The sequence below is a fragment of the Apodemus sylvaticus genome, chromosome 2 (assembly GCF_947179515.1).
Source record: "Apodemus sylvaticus chromosome 2, mApoSyl1.1, whole genome shotgun sequence".
Classification (NCBI taxonomy): Eukaryota; Metazoa; Chordata; class Mammalia; order Rodentia; family Muridae; genus Apodemus; species Apodemus sylvaticus.
This window is the reverse complement of record NC_067473.1, coordinates 47595035-47613859: the sequence shown is the minus strand read 5'-3', so window position 1 is coordinate 47613859 and position 18825 is coordinate 47595035. Positions and strand designations below refer to the sequence as shown.

At 41.6% G+C, this 18825-nt stretch overlaps 1 protein-coding gene across 2 annotated transcripts in view; it reads left to right on the top strand.

Annotated features, from left to right (window-relative positions):
• Window positions 1–391: 391 nt before the first annotated feature.
• Cadps2 (calcium dependent secretion activator 2) overlaps window positions 392–18825 on the top strand; it is a 564078-nt gene continuing 545644 nt past the window's right edge. For both annotated transcript variants that reach the window (XM_052173304.1, XM_052173303.1), the window contains exon 1: window positions 392–1094. In XM_052173304.1, coding sequence (XP_052029264.1) covers window positions 747–1094 — 348 coding nt within the window. In that variant the 5' untranslated portion in view covers window positions 392–746. The remainder of the gene's footprint in view (window positions 1095–18825) is intronic.

Here is an 18825-nt window from a genome sequence, read left to right as displayed (position 1 = left end):
AAAGTGTCCCACTGCAATGAGGAAGGGAGAGAGACTTTTTCAAGTCTCCTAGAAAGAATACTTGGAGGTGAAGGCAGCGGGTCCCACTTTTCAGCGCTCAGTTTTCACAAATCCGGTCCCAGCACTGTCCCGAGCTCTCTCTTAGGGACTGCGTTCCCCATCCCTATCCCACCGCCACCCCTACAGAAAACTTGCGGGACAGCTAGGTGCCAGGTGGCTTGGGATCCTCTGGGCTCCGCATCTCCCGCCCTCGGCAAACTGCGCGCTCCGGGGCGCCCAGCACACCCGCCGCCCGGTCCAGGCGGTGGCGGGCGGGCGGGCAAGCGCGGCGGCGCGCGCACGCGCACTCCGCGTCCCCGCGTCCGCTCCTCGACATTCCGTTCCACGTGTTGCTCGGGAGGCGCCACAGGTCCCTCACCTGCGCGGGCGGCGGGGGTCGGCGGCGGGGCTGGGCGCGCGCGCGGGCTGCCGCCCGAGGCTGGGCGCGCGGTCTCCGGGCGCCCTGAGCGCCCCCGCGCTAACTCCGCCTCTCGCCTCCCGCCGCTCCGCTCGCCCGCCTCGCGTCCTGGCCGCGGCAAAACACTCGGGCGCCGAACTCGACGTGTCCGGAAAGCCCGGGGCCACTTTCCCTTTCGTTCTGCGGCCACCGCGCACCGACCTAGGCTCCCGCGGACTCGCGGGGACAGCCGCGCTCGGCGAGAAGCGCCCGGGATCGCGGGCCGAGCCCAGGCGTCCCAGCCAGCACCATGCTCGACCCGTCTTCTAGCGAGGAGGAGTCGGACGAGGGGCTGGAGGAGGAGAGCCGGGAGGTGCTGGTGGCGCCGGGCGGCTCCCAGCGAGTGCCGCCGGCCGCGGCTCGGGAAGGGCGGCGGGACGCCCCGGGACGCTCGGGTGGTGGTAGCGGTGGCGGAGCGGCCAGACCCGTGAGCCCGAGCCCCTCGGTACTCAGCGAGGGGCGAGATGAGCCCGAGCGGCAGCTGGACGAGGAGCAGGAGCGGCGCATCCGCCTGCAGCTGTACGTCTTCGTGGTGAGGTGCATCGCGTACCCCTTCAATGCCAAGCAGCCCACCGACATGGCCCGGAGGCAGCAGAAGGTGAGTGGCGGCGGGACCGGGAGCCTCCTGCGGCCACTTACCCCCATCATCCTTCCGTCCCCCGGGAGCTTTCTCCTGGGAGGGCTCAGGGGCACCTGCTGCCGTCCTTCTGCGAAGGATTGGACACTATTTTAGTCAGTCTTTGAGGGGTGTCTGGGACAGGTTGCAGTGCTTAGGTCTTTAACCCCAGCCGGGAGCTAGCCGGAGCTGGCCTGAGCTGGCAGCTGCACCTCACCATCCCCACGACATGGACGGATCAGCTGATCCCACCTTGCAGGTCCTGCAGTAATTGCACCTGGGCAGATTAGGTTGGAGCAGGGTTAGAATACAACTCACAACAACTTTAATTTGGGTTGCTGTGGGGGGAATGGAGCTGGGCTTTGCCCTTAGAACAGACTGAGCGCATAGCTAGCTGAAGCAGGTGGAGCACGGATACTTTCCTGTAACACAGAAATCTCCACTAGGGCAAAGGACTGGACGTTTTCTTTGGTGAATTAAAAGCAAAGTTATATTGCTAAGTTTCCTGTGTGGCCAAACAACCAGGGCATGACATTCAAACACGGAGGAAGCTATGCATCCAGAGAGGCTATGAGTAATTCCAGGCCGTGGCAGGCTTAATGAAGTCCACTGTTAATGACAGATGAAGGACTAGCAAATTCTTTGCTTATGGCTTGTTCCCCAAAGATTTACAGAAGTTCTGTCAGATAAAATGCCTACCATAGTTGTAAAACAGAACCCCAGAAGTCTGATGTTCTGTACCATACACAAAAGGAACAACTTAAATCACCTTAAGTGGATAAATGGGTAGAATAGAAACTGTCTGGGAAATCTTTTAGTGGAATACTGAACCTGCAAAGCTCTGAAGAAATATGTTACCAGTCCCCATCGTTTATGGCGTGAGTGGGCACAGAGCGCACCTACATACACCGTTCTTTATTGCTGTCCTCAAATAGTAACTTCTGCATGTGAGACCTTTCTTTTAGACATTTTGCAACCTTTTGAATTGACTTTTAAACCTGTAGACCAGAGGAAGCAGTTTCCCATCATGCCTCCTACCAAAACCCTCCTATCCTCTACGTTTGTTCAATATTTGCTTTTTTTTTCTTTTTAATATATGCTTGGCATGTAAAAAGCGGCACGTAGTTACTGAATGCAACTCTTTGAGTTTAGGGAGAGGTGGACAAGTATGAGTTTGCCTGAGGTGAATGGAGACCTATTACGTACTTAAAATTTTCCAAGAGGACAGATCTTAAATGTTCCTCCCAGCTTCACAAAATCAGAACCAAATGAGCAGCTGTTCCTGACCGATCATTCTCTTGAGTGCTTTGGGGACATTCCTTTACTACTGAAGGCTAATCACAGAAGCCCTTCAGCTAGCCCAACCTTCTGGCTCCTAGCACATTGGTCTGAGAGAGACCTAACTAGCCCTAGGCAGTCTTCTCTTGCTATCTGAGAGAAGTGGGTCAGAGTAGCATTTCCCAGTAAGAGCCACTTGGCATGGCTAAAGCTGCCACCCTTCAGGTGAAGGGTCAGTTTCTTGGGGTGTTCAGTGAGCCCGGGGTTCCACTCCTGCACAGGGCCATCCATCCTGATGTGCTGCTTGTGTAGTTTGTAGCAACTCTGTCTGTCCAGCAGATGCCAACCACAGTAGTCATTCTTAAACCGAGGGAGGGTTTTATATTTATGTTGTGGTAGGAGTCTGTACAAAGTATATGTGCACCATCCAGTATGTAGTTTCACCTTTCACATTACATTTTAGCTTATATTTCAATACATTAATATGTCACAATTATTATCTGGTAAAAATCAAGAGGCTATTGTGTTTGGAATTGTTTCCTTTAGGCTCCTCTTGAAGAAAGTCATCTGTTCCTGGCTCCTTTCTACAGGCTATACTTGTTGCAGTTTGTTAGGGAAGGGGACTCTCCCTTGGTTGTGCAAATAATGTAGCTCTCCTGGCTCTTCCTGTTTAAATAGAAATGTTTGTTTCTCTAGAAATTACTTCAATTGGCAAGCAGGTGTACTCACAATGCTGCTGAGGAAACTGTTGATGTAATGTTACTCAGACATTACTAAAATAAACCCAACTTCAGGAATGGAGGAGAACACTGCACTCTTTCTATGCAAAATTATTTGCAGTGCTTAGAAGTTTTTGGTTTTAAATCTTGAGCACAATCAGATGAACTTTAGGGATTTATATTTTAATGGTGGAGGTCCTGTAATAAAACAGCCTAAGCTTTTATCTTACTCAGAAGTTCCCTCCACTTTTTTTTTTTTTTTTTTTTTAAAGACACGCTTCTTGCTGAAGGGAGCTGGAACAATTCTTGGCAGTCAGTGTTCCTCCTAGGAAAAATAAAAAGGGAATTTAACTGTGTTCATGTGAATTTGATGCACAAGCCAACAATTAATGCCAAAACTTACTTTTAAGTCTTGAATTATACAGTTGGGTTTTATAAAAGAAGTAACATGATAATTGCAAAATCACTAATCCATTGTATACTTTTACTCTGCACCCTCAAGTAGTCAGACAGGCACCAAAATGATTTATAACGGCTTCCTCACCTCTCCCAACCGTGAGAACTTAGAGGATCAGAAATTGAGGTCTGAGAGGGTCCTCATCCTGTAACTGAAGAAAATTAATCCCAGAGATAGGGACTGTAAGCTGGAGGCCATGACTCAGGTTTGTAGGCAAAGGCTTCACTGTTAGGGCTGGCTGGCTGGCTTTGAGGGAACCAGAGCTGAACCACAGGGTTTGTTTAGTTGTTTTTGTTTTTTGTTTTTTTTTTTTTTTCCACTTTTTCACATGGCTAAAGTGGCCTGCCAAACCAATAAGAGGTTGCATCCATTTACTATTTGAAGATGTTAGATAGTCTTAAACTCAGCTCAGTGAAAATATGTATACCTGTGGTTTTTGACTAGCACATTTCAACACCGAGGAATAGCAGTTGATGCTTGTTAGGCCTGCAGTGACTATTGATGCATTTACAGAGCATCCTGGGAGCAGACTTGGGTTAGTTTCTGTGACAGAGCTCAGTACCAGGTGGCCTCACTGCCTTACTGGACATAGGCAGGGTTGTATGCATGGTGCATGTGCACAGTAACAAACAGGTATCACAAAATGGCTTCAGCAGGAAACCCTGCTTGATATCCCACAGTGTTCATTGCTTTGTATTTACATTGTATATACACTGTTATAGAACTAACCATGATCACAACCCTTGGGTAGTTCTAGACAATTGGAAGAGGGATCAATGTTGCTAGAAAAACAAATTTAAAAAAAATTAAGGAAATTATATATATTTAATAAGACTGTTGCTTGTCAGACTTTTGAGAACCTGGAGGGAAAAGGAACATATGAGGTCCTTTGTGGTTGGGGAAACTGTGCCATGCGCTTTGATCAACATAGAAGAGAAGTCTATTCACAGATATATTTCTACTCTAAGATTATATTCATAATGATTTACAATGAAGACGATTATAAGAGATGATAGCCTGCATCAAGCAGGACCTGGGGGTTTGTAGTCAGTCATCTCTCAGTCATTTTTAGTCTCATTATTGACTCCAACATGTTGAGAAAAAGGCCAGCTCTTGTTGAACTACAAATAAAAACAAAAGAAGTAAAAGATGGAAATTTTACCTACTGACTTTCTGCACGAGTCACATGGGCACGGGCATGCATTTCTATTTGCATTACCACTAAGATGATGTGAAGTGCATTTTATGAGATAAACCTCCTCATATGATCGTTTTTTTTCATCGTTTTGCATAGTCCTAGGTATCCTATGTTTGAGAAATGTATCTAAATAATGTTTTGAAGCTGCAGAAATGTCTTAAGTAAAACTGATTTGCAAGCCTGAGTTGTGGGAATACAGTGTTGGATGAGATAGTACACAGTATGCATTTGCCTTTCTGTCATTTGAGTTTTCATAGTTTGAGGATCATCCAGAAGGCGAACTGCTTAAACAATCTTAAAACTTTTAAAATGTCTACAAGTGGATCCTTTCCTATCTAGTTTGATTTGAAAAAAATCATAGTTTATAACTATGTAACAGCAATTACTCTTGGGCTATGTGCATAAGGTGAGCAGAAAACATGAATGCATTTTGTATTTATGCTCCAGTCCTATCCCCAAGATGTAATATATATGCAAATTTTCCCAAATCCCAAATCTGAAGCACTTTTAGTTCCAGGCTCTTTGATAGGCATATTCAACCTTTGAAAAAAATTGACCACTTTTATCTCCTTTTGGAAAGAGTTGACTTCCTGTTATTTATTTATTTTTAATCTTCTGATGATTTTTCTGATCCCCGGGCTCAGGAAAGTCAGCCTTGTTAGAAATGAATGACAGGTTTGCAAGTCCTGAGAGGGCATCTTGCTTTTGCTTGGCAACATTTTGTCTGAGTCATGTGTTGCCTTCCTTTTGGGGGCTTAAACTGCAGTTGTGGCCTGATGCTATGTTTAAGTATACTGTATGCTTAGCAATCTTAGTGCATGAGCCATTTTATAGAATCTAGCAAACACATGCAAGTCTCAGGTTTAGTTTATGCCTCAAAGAATTAGTGAGATCTAGAATGGAGGAAAGAGAATGTAACAGGAAAGTATCTGTCTTCCAGTTTTCTGTGGAACGTTTATCCTTAAACATGTTTTGAGACCAGTAAGGGTCCTTTTGAAGAAAGCACTGATGATGTAAGTCTCTTTTGACACAGAAGCAATGACTTCAAAGAAGCCTTTTCTATGCCATTATCCCACTGGAGGGACAGGAAAGCAGCCTCGAACCCCCACAATCTGTCTTGCTCCTCTGCCTGTAGTTTCCAGTAGACGTGGTGCTCTTCTAAAAGAGCCCGCATCATTCACCCTTTCTGTTCCTTGCTTGGGCTTTGGTACATTGTGGGACAAATACCAAAGCAATAGGTTACAGTGTTTGCTGCCTTTAATGATAGGGAATACCTTGTCCTCCAGGGATCCAGTTGGAAACCACACATTAAAGAAAAACCCCAGGCTGGATTTAAAATGGTATCTCAGAGAAAAATGTTTATTCCTTTAGCTGACTCACCACCCCTCCATAGGGGGTCCTGGTGCTGCTGCAGCACTTAATTTGGTAGAATGAGTTGTGCTAATGAGAACTGAAATGGATTAAGCAATATTGGAGTTCCTTTCTTTCAAGAATGAAATCATTCTTTATTTTTCTATGTTAAGACTGCTTGTACAGTGAAATAAAGTATCCTGACTGAACCTTACCTCTTCTGTTTCTTTTTTTTTGTTCTGATTTTTGTTTGTTTGTTTCATTTTGTTTTGAGAGCTCCTTTTATTTGTACTCTCAGAAAATAAATAAAGAAAAACGGTACGGTCATTAAAGCCTCTCCGAAGAGAATGGAGGAAGCTGGATCCTTTGGGCAGCTCAGCAGGCAAAGGCACCTGCCACCAAGCCCCCCACAACCCAGGTTAAACTCTTAGGACCCACTTGATGGAAAGAGAGAAGGCACCCTTGCCAGTTGTCTTTGGCCTGTGTGCACGTGCGCACACACACACACACACACACACACACACACACACACACACACATATCCATATACAAATAAGTAAAAAATGAAAATTAAAAGATGAGAAAGATAACTCCCAGGTTGTGAAATATAGAAATTCTGAAAGGAAAAATAAAATCACACTTTGGGGCAAGCCACTAGAGTTCTCGTAAATATTTTATATAAATTTCAACTTAATTGCAACTTTTTTTCCCAACTGGAAAATATGAAGGTATATACTCACACGATATGTAATCATAACTGAAAGACTTTTTGATTACAAATTGTAGGTACATTGATGGCACAGGTGATAGATTGTTTAGAGGAAAGATTAATATCAAATGGTGGAGTTGTTCAAAATCATTAACGTTTTTTCTTATAGCCATTGTATTTTGGTTACTTAAAGATTTATATATTTTTCTCCTAAAGGAAAAGCTATAATTCTTATCTTCGGCTGCTTATTATAATCATCCAGAGAGTTTTTTAAAAAATCCTATTATTCAGGTGATACTTAAGACTAATTAAATTAGTCTCAGGAAGGTATCTTTAGGCTTCCCAGGTGAATTCAAATGAGCAGCTAAAGTTGAGATCTACTATTCTAAAGAGAGATAAAGGGCAAAAATGGCTTATTTTTTACCTAGGCAAGGGGAAAGTATTTATAATCAATAAGAATACTATGTGATTAAATAGGTGTTCTGCATGAAGTAAACGGTAATTCCAACAATAAGGATATCTAAATAGTATGGAATTCTTTGAAATGATACAATGGGAAATCAGTGCAATATTTCAGGCTTTTTAAAAAGTCTTTATTCATTGCAGAACCATAGATCACTAACAACATAAAATAAACTCTGGGAACTGAAGGGTTTGAGAAGTAAGCTTTTAAGTATTGTTTTCCTTTGCAAGTGACACTGAGAAGATTGTCATGAAATCTCAAAGATTGAGGCCAAACAATTCCTTGAAAGAAGAGTCAATTTCACAAAGGTCTTGTATAAAAAAACAAACCAAAAAACAAACAAACAAACAAAAAAGTATAGTGTTTGTTTCAGTCATGCATGTAGTTTTCTCAGAACATAACTGTACTCAGTGTGACAACAGTGACCAACATTAACAACTGACATGGCATGATGCCCTAACAGTGCATTAGTGGCATGCATCCCGTGGTGGTAACCAACAGCTCTCCAATTGTGCTTAAGGCCTTCTCAGAAAGAGGGCTATGATGCCTGATACTGGAAATCTAGCTAAGTACTCGGTGCTAGTGGAGCCATGGTTTGTGGAGGACATTCTGCTACCACTAGTTTACTAAAGAATAACCCTGCCGGGCGGTGGTGGCACACGCCTGTAATCCCAGCACTCTGGGAGGCAGAGGCAGGCGGATTTTTGAGTTCGAGGCCAGCCTGGTCTACAGAGTGAGTTCCAGGACAGCCAGGGCTACACAGAGAAACCCTGTCTCGGAAAAATCAAATCAAAAAAAAAAAAAAAAAAAAAAAGAATAACCCCTAACAAAATCTGTTAACGTTTGTCTTTATATCCACAGGAAGGTGTGGTCTTCACCTCACATTAAGAAAGTTTCTCTTCAAAACACATGGAGACCAGTACAGAAAACCACAAACAATCAAAATGCAGGGTTGTGGGTCTAGTTCTAATGGCCGCATCAACAAAATACTCTGGCACCTAAGGCTTAGAGAACACTGTAGCAGTGGGGGCAAGAAGTCTGTAAGAGCCAGAAAATCAGGGAGTTTTCTGTGAGATTGTATCTCCCAGTAATAACAGAAGCTATATCCAGCAGTTAAAGACATGTGCCACATAAAGTCTCACCAACACGAGCTAAACAAAACAGTGGGCAGCCAAAGTGGATAGGGAAAAGCCCAAGAGACCTCAACTCTAGGTAACAAAGAAAAGCTGGGAGCAGAAGCCCACCAGTTGGTTGTCTAGTGCCACATGGTCAGCTCTGGAAACATACATACATACATACAAGCAACATTATGCGGACTGAACAGGCTATTCTTAGTATACATACACATATGCATATACGTGTATATATATTCATATCATAACAATTAGTAAAACAGAGGTTGTGAATTTGGAGAACAGGCATGTGTATATGGAAGGGTTTTGAGGGATAAAAGGAAAGGAGAAATATTGTAATTATATTAGAATCTCAAAAATAAAAATAAAATTTGTCTTCTGAACTTAAAACAGATGTATATTAACCAGCGCCCCCATTTTTTCTTAGTATTAGTTGGATAACAACTGATTTGCATTTGCAAAAAGCTCACCTGGTAAAGCCTCACAAGGGCTGAAATAGTTCTGGGTGGGCCTGCTGCTTAGCATGTGTGTAAGGCCTCAGGTTCAATTCCCAGCAGGAGAGGTTGGGAGAGAAAACACAACAACAACAATAACAACAATGATAACAAAAACAACCACCACCACAGGAATGAAAAGCATCGCAGTGGTCCACTTGGCTGATAGAAATGTTATCGCAAAGCTTTATAAACTTCATGAGTTGAATATGTTTCCATTATGTAACCTACAAGTTGGTGATGGATTTTGATACAAGAAATTTACCTGGGGCAAAGGGCCTGATTGCTCTAAAGGCTAGTTTTGTTAATCATTTTTGCTGAGAAGAAGTTTAATGTGGTCTTTTCTGATTGGTTATGAAGCTGACTCCTCTGCAGTCTAATATTCTTCCCCATGTTTCTTTTTTCTCCTGAGCATTTGGTTTGGTTTGCTAGTTCTCACCTGCACTGGGGATGGCCTCCCTGAGCAGGATGTTCCTATCGCCAGCCTTTTGCTTTGGTTTAGGAAGATTTTCATTGATATTTCCCTTAATAGCTCATTTCTCAGTTACACACTGAAATACAAGGCCAACCCTTTGATTACTCAAGTCTTAAAGAGTGGTTAGTCATGCTAGCTGTTTGTCAACCAGTTATTCAGTTCTTACCACGTGAGTTTTACATTAGCTAGGATTCTGAGATCATTTTAAAAGAGAAAACAAACAGGAGTCCTTTCTTAGGTTAATGGTCAAATTGGAGTTACCCATGGCTCTAGACACATCGGCAGAGAGAATGGCCTTGTTAGACACCAAAGGGAGGACAGATCCTTGGTCCTGGAAAGGCTTGATGCTGTAATGTAGAGGAATACCAGGAAAGGAAGCAGGGGAGGGTTGATTGGGGAAGGGGAGTTGACTTATGGGATTTTGGGGGGATGGGGGAACCAGGAAAGGGGACAACATTTGAAATGTAAATAAAGAATATACCTAATTAAAAAAACCAAAACCAAAACCAAAAAAATGTATATATTCCTCTTCCCATGTTAATGATTTTAATACATTAACCTAGTTTTTTTTTTCCTGTTCACTGTATTATATAATTTTGATTAGTGGTTACTATATATCTTAATTTCTGATAGTGATTTTTACTTCTTCTTTGTCAAAAGTTCTTTCCTTTCAGCATTCTTCCTTTCTGACTTTTCCCTTATCATTCACCTCATTAGCATACTTCATCTCCCTGGGTCCTGGCTACTTCATCTGTTCCCGTGACTGAGTGCTACTGGGTGTAGCATAGCATATTCTTCATTTGGAGTGCTATCATCTTAAATCATCAGTGTCATTAAGCCTATTTGAGAACAATATTTGTACGAAATTCAGTCTCCTAGGAGTTCAGCCTGCTTCTCCATTTCCTCAGCCCTTTTGTTTTTTGAAATCTTTTGATTCTTTGATTTTTACAGAGCCCTTGTATTTGTAATTATGGTGAATTTTGAGCATTTTATACTCTGTTTTTCCTATTGTAGCCTACAAAATTCTCTATAATTTATTTATCTAATTATGGAGAAATGGAGAACTCTTAAATTTTTTATGCTCTAACGGGTCATTGATTGTACATATTGACGGCACACAGTTGATTCCTTTAATATTGATCTTTCTAGGTTTCTGTCTGGCAGGGCAAAATGGTGCTGATGGGGGTGCCTTTGTCCTGTGCAGTAGCTGGCCCTCTTCCATCTCACGGTATTATTTAGAGTGGCCAGAATTAGTTACTCACCTGCTTTCTGAGGCTCCACTGGGAGTGCTTTGTGTGTTTTACCCGTGTGTATTGCTGGTTAAAATTTTAGGATACTCTTTATTCTTTAAATAAAGTACTTTTTAATTTTAAATAAAATTTGTTTTAAATAAAATTTTATTTATTACATTAAGAAAATAAAACATCAGAAATTTATATTGAATGCTATGAAGTTTCTTCTCATATACACTGATATTGATTTCTTTTGTTTCGCTGATTATGTCAGATGCCTTGATTTTTCTATGAAATTAAATCTGCGATTTCAAGGCAATTTTTACCTGCCTTGATTTGATTTTTATCGACTCTGATATACTTTTATTTTTTTGGTTTTTATATTTGAGTTCTTAAGAGAAAAAAATCTGTCATTTTCTATTTGACAGCCATCATTGTAGATTTGGGAGACACAGTGATGTAAAATGGGAAACCTGTCACTGTATATGTGCTCTCAAGTACTGTTGGGGTACAGATGCTCTAATTCATGGATGTGAAAGAATTATTCATTACATTATTCAAATCCAGAACCCATTTTAGATTTTTATCAGGTCCAGATCCAATTGTCCATTTTTATAAAATCGGTTATTTCTAGAATTTCAAAGTATGTTAACAGAATTAACTTCTTTGCCACTCTCTTGATTTTCTTTCCTTTTCCCTCTCCATCTCTCTGTTGTCATCACTGTAACAGTCATAGTCCTCCTCCTCCTCCTCCTCCTCTTCCTCTTCCTCCTCCTCCTCCTCCTCCTCCTCCTCCTCCTCCTCCTCCTCTTCCTCTTCCTCCTCCTCCTCCTCCTCCTCCTCCTCCTCCTCCTCCTCCTCCTCCTCCTCCTCCTCCTCCCTTCTCCTCCTCCCTTCTCCTCCTCCCCACCTTCTTTTTATTTTTGGCAGAATCTCACTATGTAGCCTTGGCTGGCAAGGAATTCTCAGGCTGGCCTTGACCTCAGAGATTGGCCTGCCTTTGCATCCTAGTGTTGATGGGGCAGAGTTAAAGATGGACACTGCCAGATGGACTTCATTTGTTTGTTTTTAGATTTATTTTTATGAGTTTGGGAATTTTGTCTGCATAGGCTAGAAGAGGGCATTGGACCTTTGGGACTGCAATTACAGATTGTTGTGAGCTGCTTTGTGGGTGCTGGGAATTGAACCTGGGTCTTCTGGAGGAGTAGTCAGTACTTTTAAACACTGAGCCATCTCTCTAGCCCCTACTTTCTTGTAAATTAGGTAAGCAATATTATCTTAATGCATGTTTCTTCTTTGAAAAGTTCCATTGGATGGTGGAGTTGTCTCAGTAAAGAGCTTACTTCACAAGCATGAGGACCTGAATCAGGATCTGTGGCCTCCATGTAAAAACTGATGACACCCACCTCTGACTCCATTGCTGCAGAGGTAGAATCAGGGAGATCAGTGGGATTTCTACTCTAGTCTCAGTCTAGCCAAATTGGTAAACTCAAGGTTTTAAAAGGTCCTGCATCAAATAAGATGGGGACATGACATAAACTGTAACCTTTACATGCAGCCACACACATATATACACATACATGAACTTGTACATAGCAAATACATATCCAAAATAAAAATAACGGGTGATGAAGTGTTTGAGAGTTGAATACGACCTAGGGACCTAGGATGCTGATGAAAGTTAAAGGTCTGGACTCTTGTGGCAGCATGCAAAGCAGAAGTGAGCTTGATTAAGAGTTACAGAAAAGAGAATAGTTGATAAATAAAGGAGAAATTAAGAAAAGGAAGATTGGTTCATTCCTTGGGCTGTCCTCAGTGGAGCCATTGGAAAGCCCACCTGCTATATGCATGTCCCCTTGTCCCACTAGCCAGATGATGGTGCTGTTTCTCTGCCCGCCCTGTTGGGATAGTCACCCGTCTCCCTCTGTCCATCTCTGACCCTAGCTTTGTTAGTTACTGAGGTCAGCTGCCTGCCAAGGGTTAGCCACTTGGTCAGTGTATGTTCTGAGCATTGTACTTTCTCTGCTGTCTCATTTTTGTGATTAACTTTTATCGTAACAGTCATCTCGATCTCAGCCTCTAAGGTGTAGTTGCAGTCTTTCCTGTGCAGTGGTCTGAAGTGGTCTCCAAGTCAGGAGTTTCTTGTTGGAAGCCACCCTTTCACAAAAGCAGTTGCAATTGTTACAGTTAGTTGCGTTAGAAGCAGTAGTGTATGAAAGGGGGAAAGCACTTGGTGGGGAGAGGAGACAGCCTGCTTGCTGTCCCTAGCCTGGAGCTCAGCCTTCCTGTTCCCAGTCTAGCTTGGTTATACAATGCCTAATTACAAGTCTTCATAGGTGTGCATTGGTGGTGTTCCACACCTTGCCATGTTAACCCTTAATCATTTTTTTGTTTTGTTTTGTTTTGTTTTTTAACCTCAGCCTCTGTTCTCCCTGTGATATATCGACCAACTTACAGTATTCATTGTGGGTTATTCCCCATTACTACCCACAGGGAGCTCGTTCCTACATCAAAATGCCCTTTAGATGAGCAAGATCTGTTTAAACTTTTTATATCTGTTCTTTATATACCTGTTAACATCATGACTTCTTATGTTTCATAAAAGTCAATAATCTATTCCTTTCCACAGTTTCTGTTTTTGTTTCTTATAGCTGTTTATTTTTTTTTAAAGCAGGAATGGAAGGAAAGTGAGATATGAGACCTTGATTCTTCTGCTTTGTGATAATATAATGAAAACAAAGTTATGACTTTACCTCTTTATTAGATACTTTTTAAATTGATGTGCCAAAGGAGCTGGCCTAAGGTTAGCTTAAGGAGAAGATTATCATTGCTTGCAACTTAAGAACTATATAGGGGAGAAGGCATAGCAGTAAGGAGCTTGAGATTACTAGTCACAGTGTGTCTACAGCCATGAAACAGACATCGGACAGGAAGTGGGGCTAGATGATAAAACCTCAAAGCCCTCCTCCGGTGATGCTCCATCCCCCTACCCCTCACCCCCACCCCCATCCCCCCAGCCCCAACCAGCTGGGAACCATGCGTTCAGATGCATGAACCAAGTACATTTCACATTCACACCACAGCAACCCCTATGTATAGTCTGGCATCAGTCTAAATGTTACATTACAAAGCTTATTTTAAATTTAAATATTTAAGCTTATTTCAGTTTTTTTCTTTTCCTGGAACTAGCTAGTCAGAAGGATAAATTGAGCATTACAAAGGCTGAAGGAATTTTGTTTTCTCTTTTGTAATAGAGTTTTAATGTTATGCCGGCAAAGAATGTGATGACCTGAGCAAATAATATTGTTGGATATAGTTTTAAGTCACCCTAATATATTAGTGTATACTTTGATTGGTCTCTGTGTGTATGTGTGTATGTGTACATGAACATGTATGTGGAGGCCAAAGTTGAACATAGCGTGCCCTTGCTCTTCACCCTATTTTTTGAGATAGGATCTCTTCACTGAACCTGGGACTCTTCTATTTATCTAGACTGATTAGATGGTGAGTCCTGTGAATCTGCCTATCCCTGTCTCTGTCACCTCTGCTCCCCTGGCCAACACCTCTTTCCCTTGGGTTACTGGGGTTAGAGACACCTGCCAGGACAATTAGCTTTTTTATGTGGGACTTGGGATGTGAACCCTGGTCCTTATGTTTGCACAGCAAGTTCTTTATCCACTAAGTCATGTCCCTACTAGTTTGCTATGCATAATTTGTGTGTGTATACACATGCCTGTGTGTATGCATGTGTGTGGGTTTGTGTGTGTCTTTGTGTGCTGGTATGTATACACACATGCCTGTGTATGTGGAGCCAAGCCAGACAACATTGGTTGTCATTCTTCAAGTGACTTACACATTGTTGTTGTTGTTTTATTTTTTAAGACACACTAGCCTTTTATTGACTTGAGACTTGTGAGTGTGTTAGGCTGGTTGTCCAGTGAGCCCCAGGGATCTGCCTGTTTTCTGCCATTCTAGTGCTCGGATTACTGGTACAAGCCACCATGCTTGGCTACATCTCTGGTTTTGGTTTAAGATTGTAAAGTTAGCAAATATTCCTTTGAAATTGGCTTATAACTTTATCAATAGTCTTTCCTTCAAAGTATTACTCTTCAACACACACACACACACACAGATAGACAGACAGACAGACAGAGACAGACAGACAGAGGCAGAGTGAGTTTCTTATCAACTTGGAATTATTTATACGGAAGGTGGCTAAAAAGGCATTCTGCTACCCCCAAACCTATATTCTTACTACTTCAATTTTAGAGAAACAGATTCCAATTTTATTTAAAGACCCAAGTCTTAATTTAGCTTTCTGCAAAAAGAAAAAAAAAGTCTAAAGTTAAAAGTACTGCTCCAGTTTAAAAGGTTTAAAAAATGCTGAATATCATCGGAAAGAATTCTAAATGTAAGATGGCAGCCATAGGCTGCAACATTATCAGCCCTTGTTTTCTTGATCAGGAGGATTGTGTATGTTCTGGACTGGGAAGGAGGAGGAGAGTTGAGATGCAAGCTCATTTTTGCTCTCTTATCTGTGGTTTCCCTAAGTCCAGGCTCCCTTTACAGGTTTTGTGTAGAGTTCTTTTCAGTTTAAATCTTCTTAAGAGCCAGAGGAACGAGGAGAGTGCTGTGAGACTGTGTCTCCTACGACTGTCAGGAGCTACACCCATAAAGTCTTACTACCATGTTCGCCTAAACAGGAGCCTTTAAACAAGGACAATAACATTAGCTGTGCTAGATACATGTGAAATCCCATGAAGCCTCAACTTTAGACAGAAACTAGAGGCGTGCTGAGAAGAGTGGGAAAACACTCTTCTGCAGGGAAGAGCACTCTAGTTTGTTATCCAACACCCAGTGGTCAGCTCTGAAAACATATATACACATAACTTTATACAGACTGAGCAGATTGTTTCTAGGAAAAATACAATGTATGTATATGTGCATGCATGTATGTATGTAACAACAGTGAAAAACCCTATGTATTGGAAAGAGTGAAGGGCAGATAGGAGATTTTGAAGGGAGTAAATCCATATGGGAAATGAAATAATGTTTCATAATCTCAAAGAGATTTATTTTTTACATTTCTTCCTAAGAAATTATTTATTTAAAAATTAAGGTCATTGTTTTAGACCTTATACTTACAAAATGACAGATAGCCTCAAATATTTAATTATATTAACTTAAAGCTATATGTCTCAAGCATTTAACACCAGAATTTCCATGAGCTTCTATTGTCAAGTCTGAGAATCCTAGGCTTTGAATCTAGTTCTTTTTTTCCTTCACTTTTTTTAAATATATATATATATATACATATATATATATATATATATATATATGATATATTTTTTATTTACATTTCAAATGATTTCCCCTTTCCTAGCCCCCCACTCCCAGAAAGTCCTGTAAGCCCCCTTCTCTCCCCCTGTCCTCCCACCCACCCCTTCCCACTTCCCCGTTCTGGTTTTGCCGAATACTGTTTCACTGAGTCTTTCCAGAACCAGGGGCCACTCCTCCTTTCTTCTTCTTCTTCTTCTTCTTTTTTTTTTTTTTTTTTTTTTGAGGATTTTGTCTCTCTTTTTTTTTTTAATTTTTTTTTATTCGATATAATTTATTTACATTTCAAATGATTTCCCCTTTTCTAGCCCCCCCCACTCCCTGAAAGTCCCGTAAGCCCCCTTCTCTTCCCCTGTCCTCCCATCCACCCCTTCCAACTTCCCCGTTCTGGTTTTGCCGAATACTGTTTCACTAAGTCTTTCCAGAACCAGGGGCCACTCCTCCTTTCTTCTTGTACCTCATTTGATGTGTGGATTATGTTTTGGGTATTCCAGTTTTAAAGAAGAACTGTCAATCCTGAACATCTATGCCCCAAATGCAAGGGCACCCTCTTTCGTAAAAGAAACTTTATTAAAACTAAAAGCACACATTGCACCTAACACAATAATTGTGGGTGACTTCAACACTGCACTTTGGACCGATCAGGAAAACAGAAACTAAACAGGGACATAATGAAACTAATTGAAGCTTTGGACCAATTAGATTTAACAGATATATATAGAACATTCTATCCTAAAACAAAAGAATATACCTTTCCCTCCTTTCTTCTTGTACCTCATTTGATGTGTGGATTATGTTTTGGGTATTCCAGTTTTCTAGGTTAATAACCACTTATTAGTGAGTGCATACCATGATTCACCTTTTGAGTCTGGGTTACCTCACTTAGTATGATGTTCTCTAGCTCCATCCATTTGCCTAAGAATTTCATGAATTCATTGTTTCTAATGGCTGAATAGTACTTCATTGTGTAGATGTACCACATTTTTTGCATCCACTCTTCTGTTGAGGGATACCTGGGTTCTTTCCAGCATCTGGCAATTATAAATAGGGCTGCTATGAACATAGTAGAGCATGTATCCTTATTACATGGTGGGGAATCCTCTGGGTATATGCCCAGGAGTGGTATAGCAGGATCTTCTGGCAGTGAGGTGCCCAGTTTTTGGAGGAACCGCCAGACTGATTTCGAGAGTGGTTGTACCAATTTGCAACCCCACCAGTAGTGGAGGAGTGTTCCTCTTTCTCCACACCCTCTCCAACACCTGCTATCTCCTGAATTTTTAATCTTAGCCATTCTGACTGGTGTAAGGTGAAATCTCAGGGTTGTTTTGATTTGCATTTCCCTAATGACTAATGAAGTTGAGCATTTTTTAAGATGCTTCTCCGCCATCCTAAGTTCTTCAGGTGAGAATTCTTTGTTTAACTCTGTACCCCATTTTTAAATAGGGTTGTTTGGTTTTCTGGAGTCTAACTTCTTGAGTTCTTTATATATATTGGATATTAACCCTCTATCTGATGTAGGGTTGGTGAAGATCTTTTTCCAATTTGTTGGTTGCCGATTTGTCCTCTTGATGGTGTCCTTTGCCTTACAGAAATTTTGTAATTTTATAAGGTCCCATTTGTCAATTCTTGCTCTTAGAGCACATGCTATTGGTGTTCTGTTCAGAAACTTTCTCCCTTTACCGATGTCCTCAAGGGTCTTCCCCAGTTTCTTTTCTATTAGCTTCAGAGTGTCTGGCTTTATGTGGAGGTCCTTCATCCATTTGGATTTGAGCTTAGTACAAGGAGACAAGGATGGATCAATTCGCATTCTTCTGCATGCTGACCTCCAGTTGAACCAGCACCATTTGTTGAAAAGGCTATCTTTTTTCCATTGGATGTTTTCAGCCCCTTTGTCGAGGATCAAGTGGCCATAGGTGTGTGGATTCATTTCTGGATCTTCAATCCTGTTCCATTGATCCTCCTGCCTGTCACTGTACCAATACCATGCAGTTTTTAACACTATTGCTCTGTAGTATTGCTTTGAGGTCAGGGATACTGATTCCCCCAGACTTTCTTTTGTTGCTGAGAATAGCTTTAGCTATCCTGGGTTTTTTGTTATTCCAGATGAATTTGATAATTGCTCTTTCTAACTCTGTGAAGAATTGAGTTGGGATTTTGATGGGTATTGCATTGAATCTGTATATTGCTTTTGGCAAAATGGCCATTTTAACTATATTGATTCTACCGATCCATGAGCATGGGAGGTTTTCCCATTTTTTGAGGTCTTCTTCCATTTCCTTCTTCAGAGTCTTGAAATTCTTGTCATACAGATCTTTCACATGTTTGGTAAGAGTCACCCCAAGATACTTTATACTGTTTGTGGCTATTGTGAAGGGGGTCATTTCCCTAATTTCTTTCTCAGCTTCCTTATCCTTTGAGTATAGGAAGGCCACTGATTTGCTTGAGTTGATTTTATAACCTGCCACTTTGCTGAAGTTGTTTATCAGCTGTAGGAGTTCTCTAGTGGAGTTTTTTGGGTCAGTTAGGTAGACTATCATGTCATCTGCAAATAATGATAGTTTGACTTCTTTCTTTCCAATTTGTATCCCTTTGACCTCCTTATGTTGTCAAATTGCCCAAGCTAGTACCTCAAGTACAATGTTGAAAAGATAAGGAGAAAGGGAGCAGCCCTGTCTAGTCCCTGATTTTAGTGGGATTGCTTCAAGTTTCTCTCCATTTAGTTTGATGCTGGCTACCGGTTTGCTGTATATTGCTTCTACTATGTTTAGGTATGGGCCTTGAATTCCTGTTCTTTCCAAGACTTTAAGCACGAAAGGATGCTGAATTTTGTCAAATGCTTTTTCAGCATCCAATGAGATGACCATGTGG